The following is a 14,068-nucleotide window of genomic DNA, read 5'->3' on the forward strand; positions in this document are numbered from 1 at the left end:
CTTTTGTAATATTCAATACATAAACTGCATTCACCAGCTTCATTTGACAAACTCTTATCCAATAAAAGCTAAAGTCAAACTCAGACTCAGCAATGACTAAAAGAACAAAAAGCTTCTTTTATTTTGTTATATTTTTTTTGTAACACAAGAACATGGCATCATAGAACCCTAGTTTTCTATTCCAAACTAAGCTCAATTTAAGGCGACAAATAAAAACTATAGCCAGAAGCATAGAAAAAAAAAACAGTCTTTTCATTCAGCAAATCTTCCCAAGTTCACTTCCATAATTGGTACTAAACTAACTGTGCAGCAGCTTAGATCGGATTCTCAATGCTCTGAGACAGCAGATGTGGATTGACAATCTGCAAACAAAATCCATATCAACGAAAAACTCAGCATTTATTTCAATTAAGATAAAGAAACTAAGGAACTGAAGATAATAAGCTTTAAGTAGAGAACAACATCGATGTGGATGTTGACGTCATCGTTTGTAATAGAAGTCTGGTTACCAATTGGAATAGCTTATTTCAGACACGAAGCATGCTCAAATAGAAGAGTGCTGATGAGGACGAACCTTTTCTTCAATAAATAGCAGCTCTACGCCTCCCCTTCTGAACCGTCGATGCGCTTGCTTTTTCGTCAACAACGGCGACAAAATCTTTAAAGAATCTAAATCGGGGAGGTATCAATCTAATACTTAAGTTCCATACGAATCAAAATACGGAACTTTCGTCGGCCAGCACAAGGTCGAAACTCCAAAGCAAAAGGACGAACAAACCAATATCAATTCTGGGCCTGAAATGTAAATAAAAGCCCAAACGAAACTATAGTTAGTTATGGTGACACGTGGCAGCAAACGCCCTATGGAAAGAAAAAACTCTACTTTATTATATAAGATACTACGGGTTAGCCCGCCCTACGGGCGGGTGAGTTTACATTAAAACTATTTTATAATAAAGTATATTTTAATTTTATAGAACATTTGGAAATCTACTCTATATTGAAAATAATAAATAGAATTTATTTTTATTTTAAGATAAATTTGTAAATTTTATTAAATTTGTTGGTTTGAGTTGAAAAGACCACTAATATAAGTTACAAATTTACTCTAACATTTTCTCTGTCAGAAAACAAAAAAATATTAAATTTAAAAATTATGGAAAATGCGATGATTTACATTTTTCATATTTGATTTCTATTTCAATTTGACATTGAAGAAAATCTAAAGTAAGAATAGCTAATATTTTTTATACTGTTGTTAATTATTTTTCCTATTGATTTGGTTTTCATGTGTGAAGCCAAATGCAGAAGCTTATGTTAGTTTGACTGAGTGAGCAGTGAAAGTTGAGAATTTAGTAGAAATGATAACTTGCTTTCTTGATCGTGTGAATGTTCTTTAGCTTAACGCAAGTGGTGGACATGCTACAAAAGGTTTTTCATTAGAGAAACTCGTACTACAGTAAAGTTCAAAAAAACTCGTACTACAATAAATATATGCTCTACTAATAGAGTGTGTAACAGGCAATGATAATCTACGACGGTGAGGATTGCGTTAGGTGTGTGATACATGATATGACTCCCTTTTTTAGTGAGTCAAGGACTTCATTGTTGTAAACTGGTGCTTAAAATATGCGACTAAATTGAACCTTCAAGTCAGAGCCTCCACCAAGTTGGCAAGGTAGTTTTTATTTATATATATACATGTAAAAACAGAGCTTACTTGATCAGATATAACATGACGGTGAAAATGAGTATTAAGTCATATTTCATTAATATGCAAAATTTAAAAAAGCTCCAGCGTAGTTTATAGGAGTCGACAGGAGGGACATAGACTCCCTTACTTAAGATTTTACTCAATGCATGCCTTCTTTACAGAGGTCCCATGTTCCAGAACTGTTGGCTTCTCAACACTCTGCAGTCATTTCGGAAAAATAGGTCGAGAACCTGGTAGAGCTGTCTCAGCCTCTGTTTTCTTCAACCATCCCATGAGTGATTATCAAGCCTTCTGCTGGTCACAAGAACACCAATGTACACACCATGAGAGGGATTTGTTGTTACAGATGCAGCTCCTGGCATATCAGTGCTGGGATCATTGAATATATGTCACCATGTAAGGAGGATGAATATGTAAGTTGTAAATTGTTGAACTGACCTGGACAGTAAAATTGGAGGTGTAAGTTCATATAACTACGATAATAGCTACAGTGTAAAATAAATTCTTTAAATTTAGTTCAAACATATTGCTCAAGTCGTATATTTGCCATAATGCGTTTTATCGTTGTGGGTGGTTTTGATGGCCATAACTTCCCTAACAATATCTTATATCAAAGAGTAAGGATTATAACATTTAATTTCCAATCTCAAATAAAACAATCGTAATCCATATACTATGGAGGCAAAGTTGGGGAAAGACCTGGTAAGAGGATGTTTGTGTTAGCCAGTAACAACACTTGATCAAAGCTCCGGAACAGGAAGACCTCTGCCGGTATAGCATTAATGGTTTCTGTGATCTCTATCAAGGTAGTGTGCTGAGTGAACCTAACTGAGATGGGTGCAGTAGTCAGCTTGAAATACTGATTGCTCTTTGTCACATCAAATAATGAACTCAGTTCATCTGAGAGGCGTTATAAAGTGTTCAACCAGTGGACGTTAATTGATCTCTGGATCATCATGGACTGCTTCCCTTTTAAAAAAAAAAACAGACGGTATAAACACAGTCATATCCAATAAGTGAAAGTAACAGAATATTTAGTGACTTCCCGTTATGGAGTATCATAAACGTATACAAAAACAAATCATGAAGATCTTTATTAAAAAACATGGACTAAGACTTTAATTCCAAGGCGAGAAACACAGAATCAATACAATATATATTAAACTGAACGAAAAAAATCCAGAGGATTCCAGAAAGAAAGAAGCAATATCTGTGGAGCTTTTGATATTATGATTTGATTTCAGAGGTCTTGGCAGAGGCTTTGGTTTGTCGATTGGATTGTGGATGAGCAGGTTTTGTGAACTTTCTAAAGAGGATCACAAATATCAGGGGAGAGGCCATTAAAATCATTGATCATGAGTGAAGATAACAAACAAAAGACGTATCAACGAATAGGAAAAACATTACAAAAAAATATTTACTTTTTTGGGCAAACACAAAGTTTCTAAATTTACGACTGGATCATAAAATAGTACCATATCCATCAAAATTAAGAGGATGAACATACCTACAGGTGAACACGTGATACAGAGCCACAACCAAACGTCTTGAAGAGAGCATGGAACGATTTGACTTGTGTTCTCATCGACCTTGATCTGAAGCTTAATAACATCATTCCTTTTTAGTTAACTTGATGATTAAGCCTCATGTTCATGTTCAATTTCGTTCTCGATCCGTCCTTCTTTTGCTGATCCTCACTGGTTTAGATCAAACGGAAAAAGATTTTGTTCCTGAAAATTAAAAAAATTGAAAACGGAATAGTAGTGGGTTGAGAGCTCTACCTTTCCTCAAGCAATCATCGTGCAATAAATTCAAGTTTCAAATAGTTATGATACAAACTGATAATAGATCACGAAAACATGATAATAAGACTATTTAGGTTGGGTCAAAACCCACATCAAAAAAGCATCAGACGCATGGATCATAGAAATACCTGACCGTAAACATCATCAGAGGAATTTTTATTTAACCAAGATCCATAGAGGTCATTCCAAAAGACTCTTCAGTTGAAATCATAGTGAGGCGGCTATAGTTGTGAGTCGTGGAGAGAGGAGGATGTTTGATTTGGAATTTCTAGACGCCATAGTGTCTTTAGGTTAGAGAGGATTTAGATCGTGATTTATAAAGTGGGAGAGGAGGAGAAGTCGAACAATGATTCCAGATTTGATGTTTGGGATCTTATAAATGCAAATAATAGCCAAAGTTATTGACTGAGTGGAGCAGAAATCTATGGCTCTTGACTTTTCAATTTCTCAATACGCTACGAAGGTTGAGGAAGAAGTAGAGTTTGTTAATCTGACATGGCAAAGTAACTATTTTTTATTGGTAGATTTCCATGTTGACGTGCCGCAAAATTTTCTATGGAGAGACTTTTAGTCTACCTAATACATATGGGTCTCAAATAAGAAGCGGGCCCAATTTATAAAAATAGAAGCGAAGCCCAAGTCGAGTAAACATCATTTCATCGTAACAAACGTGACGCGCTCGTAAGAAATTAAAAAGAAAAACGAAACGCGTGACAAACACCCATACCACAGCTAGTCGACACGTGTCGCGAAAAGCACCCCTCTCCTTGATGTCGTGGAAGCCTATGGAGAGACTAAACTCTACTTTATATATATAGATGTGTATGTATGTGTGAGGTCCATTATTTTGTGGAGAACTCCTTCCTTAAAGTTCTTAAAACAAAGTTTTTAGAACCTTAAAGGTGGGGTTCTCCACAAAATAATGGATCCCAATACATACACATATACAACATATACTTACACACATATGAATTTTTAGAACTCCAATGGGTAGAACCTCCCATTTGAGGTGCTCTAATTATCTGTGAATCCACGGGAGGGCAACTGGATTCGTATTGATTAGATTTGTGTTATGTTCTCTATGTAGTAGGAACCGGAGATGGAGACTGAAGCTCTTGAATCTATACTTGCTGATGACTTTAAAGGTGTTTTATTGTTTTTTGCCTTTTTAAGATTTTAGTTTCTTTGTCTATTCATTTTGAGCTGGTGAGAGCATTGAGTTCTTCTTTACTATTGTATTGTGTGATAGAAATATTCATTCTAGTGAAAGTGGGCTTGATACTTCAAATCGATGCTTTCAGATTACAGTGACTCCTCAGGTGTTATTATATCTATCACACCTTCATCTCCTTTTCTACAGCTCCTGCAACGTCTTTCATCTTGATGATCCAAAGCTCCTTAATTTATGTGAAAAAAAGCTTGTTATTATAAGTGTAGCAAATGTTTCTATGTCAACTTAGTAAATTGACATTCTCCTGATTCTCTTCTTTTTGTCTTGATACATAACTTATAATAAGTGTAAATTTTTCTTTTTGTCTTGATACATAACTTATAATAAGTGTAAATTTTTCTTTTTGTCTCTCCTGACTTCTCCTGATGTAGAGGAGTCATCCATCCCACCAGCTGTATATGTGGGTCAACTTCTTCAATAGAACTAAGAGCCTTGTTTGAAGAAGTATAACTGCAGAAACACACACACAAAAGGGACATCAACACGGTGCTCTGGTGATCGAAACAGAAGGATAAGGACACAGCGACCTCCCTTTCTCTCTGTCTTGTAAGCATGCCTTCATAAAACATGTTGGAATGAAGAAGAAATTATCCAGCAAAATATGCCAAAGTTAATGTTAGCAAAACCTGCCAAAAAGAAACAAGCAAGGCTTGCCAAAGAGAAACAAACAAAACTTGCCAAAGAGAAACAAGCAAGTCTGCCAGCATGAACAGTACTTAAACAACTACGAGTAATCCAAGTGTGTTTGGCTTCTTGTGTAACACAGTTCTAGTTTATTTTCTTCTTCTTTATAATCTATTGTAATAATATTTTTCAGATCCAAGAATTGAGGAGTTCTTCATTATACTTGATTCTAAGCTGAATGGGGGAATTCCCCTTTCCTCTTCACCATTCTCAAGTCTATTATACTCTCATATAATCTTTCTTTTTCTCCATAGCAGTCTCTATAGTTCTCACTCTCTCTTCATTCTTTTCTCTTTAAATCCAACCACTCTGTTCTAAACACCACTCACACACCATAATATGTCTATTCTCACATGTTATCAGATCTCTCAAGCTCCTGAAAATCACAAAGCTTCCGCAAATCCATCACAAGCCTAGCCACATCTCAGATCCAAACCATTGAAGATGTCCAGCCGGTTCTCTCGCTTCAAAAAGAAAGTGTTTGAAGCTATGGTGGTGTCTCTTGGTCGTTCTTCTTCTATCATGTCCATTAAAGGTGTGTATCAACTCATTTCCAAGCTAAAACCTTTCAAGAAGAAAGCTTTCTCATTGTTCCTGAAGTTGGTGACTTGGAAGGTGATGAAAGGTGGAACTTTTTGTGTGGTGGTTTCAAGAAGCAGGTTATGAACACAAGGAGAAAGTGTTGTGTGACGACCCAGTCTCTTATCCACCAGATTCATGACCCATTACCATAGAGGCTCAAGGAACCAGTCCAAGTTCCTTGGTTTTAAGCTAATCATAAACCTTCTTGATATGAGCTTGTAATTGTGTTAGGTATGGTTGTGTTGAGTGGTGTGTTTGGTATTCTAAGGACAGTTGAAGCTGCTAGTGTTGTTGAACCTAGTTTCTGTCCTAGAACCATTATCTGTGTTGTGTCTGGTCTAAACGAGTTTTTTTTATTTTTAAATAACTTAATGAGTTTTTATTAATAAAAATATTTAAAGAATAGAAAAATCTGTATCTTATTATATAATAAATCATGAAACAAGAAAATTATTTAACATCGAACAAGTTTAACAAAACATTAAATTAGTACATAAGAACATGTATAATGTTGTCACTGCTTCTTAGTCTTATTTAACTTCCAAATTCCTTTTTATTTCATTGTAATTATTATTTTGGGTTAGATCTGGTTTAAATTTTTACGTTTGGATGTTTTTCTAGCTCTAACAAATATTAACTGAAACTTATGTGTGAAAACGAGTTCTTAACTATAAAATAAATTTCACATAACATATACAAAAACAATTTTAAAACAATAATAAAATGATTTTTTAATATTTTATTAAATTAAAATATCAAATAAAGCCAACGGGTCCAAATCTAGTTATATATACATAGTACATATCTTATAGTGCAAGTAATCATCTTTTTTTTTTTGAAATATCTAAAAGTAGTGGGTGATATTCAACGATGTTGATTCAATTCTGCACTGCAACCAAGGCAAATTCACATTTCGTTACACTAAATTGCTCTGAAAAAAAAAACATAACAAATTCGATTGGAACGTAAAATCCCAAATCTTAATGAAAGTCCACGAGTGGTTAATATAATCTGGCTGTTGTACCTCATCTAATGTTAGTATTATCTATTAGATGACATAAAGTATTAAATTAAAGTCCACTAGTGGTTAATATAAATATATAAGCTGTTGTACCTCATCTCATGTTAATTAGATGACAAAAAGGAATTAAACTTAAGTCCACAAGTGGTTAATACAGTCTGGCTGTTGTACCTCATCTCATGTTAATATAATCCAAGTGTTCTTCATTATTATTGTTTATGAATTATTGGTATAGAGTTATTGGTCTTTGCTGGTGGCTTTTCTCCTAAGTCAATCAAAATTATTGGTGTTTTCCTCTTTCTCTTGTTCATTAATCAAAATAGTGAGTTTGGTTTTGGTTGCATTCTAAAAGTTTGAGCAAAGATGGGAGGCTGTATATCAGTAGATATACCATGTGATCAAGCGCTGAATCAAACCTGCAGCCGTTTATTTGGTGATAGAAATTACATTCACATGATGAAGGCTAATCTTGGCGCTCTGGAGACAGCTATGCAAAAACTTAGAGAAAGTCGAGATGATCTGTTAACAAGAGTTTCCATTGAAGAAGATAAAGGTTTGGTGCGGCTTGCTCAAGTAGAAGGATGGTTGTCAAGGGTAGCAAGTATTGACTCTCAGGTCAGTGATCTGCTTAAGGATAAACCAACTGAAATCAAAAGATTGTGTATTTTTGGATATTTTTCCAAAAAATGCATATCAAGCTGTAAGTATGGTAAAGACGTATGGAAGAAGTTGGAAGAAGTTAAAGAGCTTCTATCTGAAGGAGTTTTTGAAGAGTTGGCCGGAAAAAGACCTGCACCAAAGGTGGTGAAGAAAGAGATCCAAACAACAATAGGTTTGGATTCAATGGTTGGAAAGGCATGGGACAGCATCATGAAACCTGAAGGAAGAACTTTAGGTATTTATGGAATGGGGGGAGTTGGGAAAACAACCCTCTTAGCTCGTATCAACAACAAATTCGACGAAGAGGTGAATGAACTTGATGTTGTGATATGGGTTGTGGTCTCTAAAGATTTGCAATACAAGGGCATTCGGAATCAGATTCTAGGAAAATTACGTGTTGACAAGGAATGGGAAAATCAAACAGAGGAGGAGAAAGCAGCTTCCATACACAAAATCCTAGGAAAAAAGAAATTTATACTGCTATTAGATGATCTGTGGAGCGAGGTCGATTTGAACAAGATTGGAGTTCCACGTCCAACTCAAGAAAATAATGGATCGAAGATAGTTTTCACCACTCGCTCAAAGGAAGTTTGCAGATACATGGAAGCTGATGATGAGCTAAAACTTAATTGTTTGTCAACGAATAAAGCGTGGGAACTGTTTCAAAATGTAGTTGGAGAAGTCTCATTAAAGCGGCATCCAGATATTCCCACACTTGCAAAACAAATTTGTGAAAAATGTTATGGCTTGCCGCTTGCACTCAATGTGATTGGCAAAGCCATGTCATGTAAAGAGGATGTACACGAATGGCGTGATGCAATTCATGTTCTCAATACGTCTAGCCACCACGAGTTTCGAGTTATGGAAGAAAAGATTCTTTCAATTTTGAAGTTCAGCTATGATGGCTTAAAGGAAGAAAATGTGAAATCATGCTTCCTATACTGTTCTTTGTTCCCGGAAGATTATGAAATAACGAAGGACGATTTGATAGAGTATTGGATCAACGAAGGATTTATAAATGGAAAGAGAGATGAAGATGGAAGTAACAACCAAGGTCATGTTATTATTGGTTCGTTAGTTCGTGCGCATCTATTGATGGAATCAGAAACTACTGTGAAAATGCATGATGTGTTACGTGAAATGGCTATTTGGATAGGAAAAGAGGAAGAAAAACAGTGCGTCAAAACAGGTGGGAAGCTAAGCTTTATACCAAAGGACACCAACTGGTCAGTTTTGAGAAGGATCTCATTGATGAGTAATCAAATTGAACAGGTATCTTGCTCTCCCAAATGCCCCAACCTTTCGACTCTATTTCTCGGGGATAACAAGTTGGAGGGTATATCGGATAAATTCTTTAAGTTTATGCCAGCCCTTGTCGTCTTGGATCTTTCGCGTAACCGTGATCTTAGTGAATTGCCGGAAGGAATTCACAGCTTGACTTCCTTGCGATACCTCAATTTATCACACACAAGTATAAGTTCGTTATCGGTTGGTTTGAAGAGGTTGAGGAAACTAATAAGCCTAGACCTGGAGTTTACCTGGCTTGACAGCATTGATGGGATAGGAACAAGCTTACCAAATCTTCAGGTGTTGAAACTATATCGTTCTCCTGTTTTTATTGATGCAAGTTCAATTGAAGAGCTTCAACTTTTAGAGCACTTGAAGATTTTAACAGGAAGCGTGGTAGATGCTTTAATGTTGGAAAGTATCCAAAGAGTTGAGCGATTGGCGAGTTGTGTTCAACGCCTTTGGATTATCAATTTGTCCGCCGAGGTTGTAACATTTAACACGGTAGCTCTGGGTGGTCTTCGACAACTTGATATTGAGTTGTCCAGAATCTCAGAGATAAAGATAGACTGGAAAAGCAAAGAGAAGGAAGATCTTCCATGTAACAGTTCTCCATGCTTCAAGCACCTCTCAAGTATTTTTTTACGCAGTTTGGAAGGTCCGAAAGAATTGAGCTGGTTATTGTTTGCTCCAAATCTCAAGCATCTAGAGGTGGCATATTCAGGAAGCCTAGAAGAAATAATAAATAAGGAGAAGGGAATGCATCCTGATATGATGGTTCCCTTTCAGAAGCTAGAATCCTTCAGTTTAAGGGGTTTGGATGAATTAAAGAGAATATGCTCAAATCCTCCAACTCTTCCATCCCTGAAAAAAATTGTTGTCGAACACTGCCGAAAGCTGCCGAAAGCTGCCACAGAGAGTTTCCGAGACATGAACAGGAATGAAGTTGATGAATGAGGCTCCGAAGCCCCGTTGCGTATGTCATATGTGTGTGAGTGTATCCTCTCAGTTCTTAAACGTGGTTTGGTTTTATGTTCTTTTTTTACTTTAATGGCATTGTTGTCAAAGTTGTATTTCTCAGACCTGGAAACTTATCATTGTTGCATTTCCACTTCTCTCCAGTTTGTATCCATTTGGTACATTTTCCTCAAAGCTTTCATTTGTGTCTGTGTTCTAATTCATGCATCTCTAACTCAAAACCTCATTTTTAATACTAAGAAAACCACAGTGGCTGAGCATTCGTCTTCTTCAGTTTCTGCAGCGGTTAAACTTCGTCAGCTTCGGGTATCATGGTCGGCAAAATTTGCTATAATACTTGATTGATGCTCACAATGGCTGCTGGTTCTGAAGTTGGTTAATGGATTTTCTCTCTGCTTCCTTGAATTAAAGAGCTAGAACAAGCAAATATAGAGAGAAAGATAGTGCGTCTAACAAGACTTTGGGACTTTATATATGACTTTAAAGAAAAGACGTCTCTGTTAAGATAGTGTGCCCTCAAGTTGATTCAAATGTTCGATTTAATATCTAAGAGATGGGAAAGTGTCGATTTAAACCCTAACAATTTTATTCGTGTCAAATACAATCCGAACAAATCAAAATACCATACAAACAGTCAATATTAAATATGACTTTAGCTCAATTATAATTCAAAAAATTAACCAAACATACTTAAATCTATTTTTTTTTAATATATTCGTTTTAAGACTCGAATATCTGTCTTGATATCCATTTAAAAGGTTACACTAACCACTACACTAAAGTAATTTTTGATATATATTACAAATTTAAAATTATAGAAACTAATATACTTCTTCATCTTATCCAATTAAAACTTTGGTGATGATCGTTTCTGATTTATATAAATACATTAACATGTTTTTAATTATCATATAAACGCATATCTTACTAAAATATAAATAATCAAATATTTATACTTATACAAAATTAAATATACTTAAGACTTTGAAACTATTTATACAACATATTTCAACGTACACAAACATACAAACTTACGTCTAGGGCAAAATCTATTTCAGCTTCAGCCATTAACTAATTTCACTGGTCAACCAATTTTCCCAGCTCCATTTAACTGCATGCATATTAGCAGTAGCCTATCAATATGTGCGGAGTCTAGTGTTCTACAACCAAACACACAACATTTGTTCATAAATTTGAATTCAAATGAAAAGACGAAGCAACCCAAAAGTAAATCCAAGGTTGCTTCAACGTCAAAGGCTTTGACTCAAAGCAGAGTACAAATACAATTACTAGAGCCATGTCTTGTTACTGACGGCAAACGTTACATATAAAATTCTCATTTCAAATGCAATGAAACTGCGCCGTTTCGTCTTCACGTATGAAATGGGACGTAATTGACAAATTAATAAATCCTAGGGATATTATTAGAAACTTCATTAAGGTTTGGGGTATAAGTATAACAGAATCATTTGAAATTTATTTAACTCCATAGAGCGAAGAAGAAGAAACCTCGTTGACTCTAGCAGAATCTGATCACATTTTTCTTTGATTCTCAGACAGAAAGGTACGATGTTTCTCCTTTTTCGTGTTTCTGGTCCATTTTATTTCTCTGTGTTTGAGTTACTGTGTTTTTAAGTTTGATGACTTTTAGTTTCAGATCCTTTAGTGAATTGTTTGTGAGTTTTGGGTTTTTGATGTGGACTGTCCTCATTGTTAACTTTGAGGAAGATATGATAGGTCACTGGATCATCGACTTTCCATTGTGTCATGTTATCCTGTGTTGTGTCTAAACATGGAAATGTAATAATAATATCTGAGATTTCCTCTTTTGTTCTCGTTTTCAGTTCAGTCAAGAGTTGGAAAATGGAAGGGACTGTGTTCACGCCTTGTTTGGAAGGAATGAAGCATGTCAAATCTGAACAAGGCGAGATGCTTACTATGCCTTTTCTTGACCTCTGCAAGACCCTCTTCCCTGTTTTAGGTAACAAAAGGATTATACTTTTCTGCTTTCTAAATGCTTCCTACGATTCTGACATTTTTGGATGATTGTTCATTGTTCTTCAGCAATATAAGCTCACGTGTATATCTTGTTCTGTTTACTTTTTAGCTGACTTCATTTATTTTTTTGGTTTCTGTTTTCCCAGATAAGTTTGGAGCTGCTATGACTATCGTGAAATCTGACATTAGTGGCAACATAACGGTAAAGTTTTGATACGTGACTATCGTTAGATAGATTAGTATATTTTACATTAAAAGTTTGGGTAATTTCTATTTAATAATTGGTTTTGAAGTTTTCTTTTTTACATATTAGTATAAGAGGTTTCCGTATTCTATAAAGTTGTATTCCTATATGGGTTTCATATGATTAATAATATACAAGCTTCAAGAATTAACTTAAATCTCTAAGAGAGATTATGTTAAAAGGAATTAAGCTTTTTGTTCATATCAAGTTCTCTTCTAGTTTCCATGATTTTGGTAATCATAGATCACAAATCCTCAGTTCTTACTCTTCTGACCTAGTAATGTGTAACTCTGATAGTGTAGATAAAATGTCCTGTACCTGCGTCACGACCTCTGTACATTGGATTGTTGTTTTACAATATAAAATTGTTTGTCCGTCTCTTCTGTAGAGGTTGGAGAAGAACTACTTGTCTGATCCAGACAAGTACAAGTACTTGTACACCATTGTTCAAGGTGAAATTGAGTCAGGGACAGCAAAAGGATCGTCTAGTTGTACCAATGGTCTTCTCTGGTTAACCAGGTAAACAATATCGGCATGTAAACACAATACACACTTTTCTTACGAAAATAACTGCTTCTCAGAAACAGATAAACATATATTGATTCTTTCAGAGCAATGGATTTCTTAGTGGAGTTATGCCGCAACTTGGTAGCACATCAAGACTGGTCAATGTCACAAGCTTGTGGTGACTCGTACCAAAAAACACTCAAGAAATGGCACGGATGGTTCGCTAGCTCTACCTCTTCTGTACGAACTTTACTTGCGTCTTTATGTCACTCCTTTCACTGTTTGAACCACATTTTCTACAAACCGTGTCGCATTCTAATTTCCTGATAAATGGTAAACCTTTTCTTTTTATCAGATGGGTTTAAAGCTTGCTCCAGACAGGAAGAAGTTCATGGAGGTTACAGCTGGTTCTGGTGACATCAATGCTGACATGGAAAGGTTTTTCTCAGAGTTTGGTCCACTCCTTCAAGAAAATCACAAATTTCTGGTAAACATGGACTTTAAAAACCTCAAATTATTGCAATGTCTTCAGATTTCATCACTAGCTTTGATTCTCATGTTGTTCTTGTTTTTATTTATTCGCAGGCTAGTGTTGGTATGGACGACATGAAAGCTGCTTAAGCCACCATATGTTTACTGCCTGTCTGGTTTAACTTTTCTTCTTTGGATTCTAAAACTTGTAGACCCACCAAAAGAAACAGAATAGTGTGTCCATTTCTAGCTGAATGTTGTTCACTTAATTTATACTATAAAGTTTAGAAAAAATTGCCAAAACGGAATAGAAAAACAAGTACATTGTCCCTTTGCCATAAATCTCTTTTTGGTCAGATTTGGACTTAGGTACCCCTGATGAACTTTGAAAAATCATATCAATTATTTTAAGAATCCTAAAAATATGGAAAAATATACAAAATGTATATAAACAAGAGACAAACATATGAAAAATACTTTGGTTGACTAAATAATTGTGGAACACAATTTCATATTTTGGTCTACCGATGGCAGAAAACATAATCTAGTGTCTACGAGGATGTAGATTGCATATTCGGTTAACTACATAAATATCTGCAAACACCAGAAATTTAAATCGACCATTTGTTATAATTCTAGCATGATAGAATTGAACGACTACTCTTTCTTTTATTTCTGAACTACGGTAGACATGGTAGAAGTAAACGACTACCATAACTTTTATTTCTGAACTACGGTAGATTTGATTTACTATTATTTCCTGATATAACTACAGAGGCCAAATGACAAAATCTGCCATGTTTCACGAGTCTGCCATAATATTATTCCATAATCTACCACATTCCTTTATTCTTCGGACAACGTAATGTACGTTCTACGAATTTCG

At 35.3% G+C, this 14,068-nt stretch overlaps 2 protein-coding genes across 4 annotated transcripts; both read left to right on the forward strand.

Annotated features, from left to right (window-relative positions):
* Nucleotides 1-512: 512 nt before the first annotated feature.
* On the forward strand, nt 513-13,451 carry LOC103871262 (probable disease resistance protein At1g15890). 2 transcript variants are annotated; one of them, XM_033272801.1, is made up of 3 exons: nt 513-11,943; nt 12,107-12,162; nt 12,593-13,451. In XM_033272801.1, the coding sequence occupies exon 1, from the start codon at nt 7,401-7,403 to the stop codon at nt 9,939-9,941; it is 2,541 nt and encodes an 846-aa protein (XP_033128692.1). In that variant the 5' UTR covers nt 513-7,400; the 3' UTR covers nt 9,942-11,943; nt 12,107-12,162; nt 12,593-13,451. The 2 variants fall into 2 exon arrangements, with proteins under 2 accessions (XP_033128692.1, XP_033128691.1); XM_033272800.1 differs by having other exon boundaries at nt 12,107-13,451.
* Nucleotides 11,671-13,451, forward strand: LOC103871263 (glycolipid transfer protein 1-like). Of its 2 annotated transcripts, XM_033272809.1 has the most exons (6): nt 11,671-11,943; nt 12,107-12,162; nt 12,593-12,723; nt 12,816-12,951; nt 13,067-13,198; nt 13,297-13,451. In XM_033272809.1, the coding sequence occupies exons 1-6, from the start codon at nt 11,730-11,732 to the stop codon at nt 13,330-13,332; spliced, it is 705 nt and encodes a 234-aa protein (XP_033128700.1). In that variant the 5' UTR covers nt 11,671-11,729; the 3' UTR covers nt 13,333-13,451. The 2 variants fall into 2 exon arrangements, with proteins under 2 accessions (XP_033128700.1, XP_033128699.1); XM_033272808.1 differs by having other exon boundaries at nt 13,067-13,451.
* Nucleotides 13,452-14,068: the final 617 nt, after the last annotated feature.

Source organism: Brassica rapa, chromosome A06, assembly GCF_000309985.2.
Source record: "Brassica rapa cultivar Chiifu-401-42 chromosome A06, CAAS_Brap_v3.01, whole genome shotgun sequence".
NCBI lineage: Eukaryota > Viridiplantae > Streptophyta > Magnoliopsida > Brassicales > Brassicaceae > Brassica > Brassica rapa.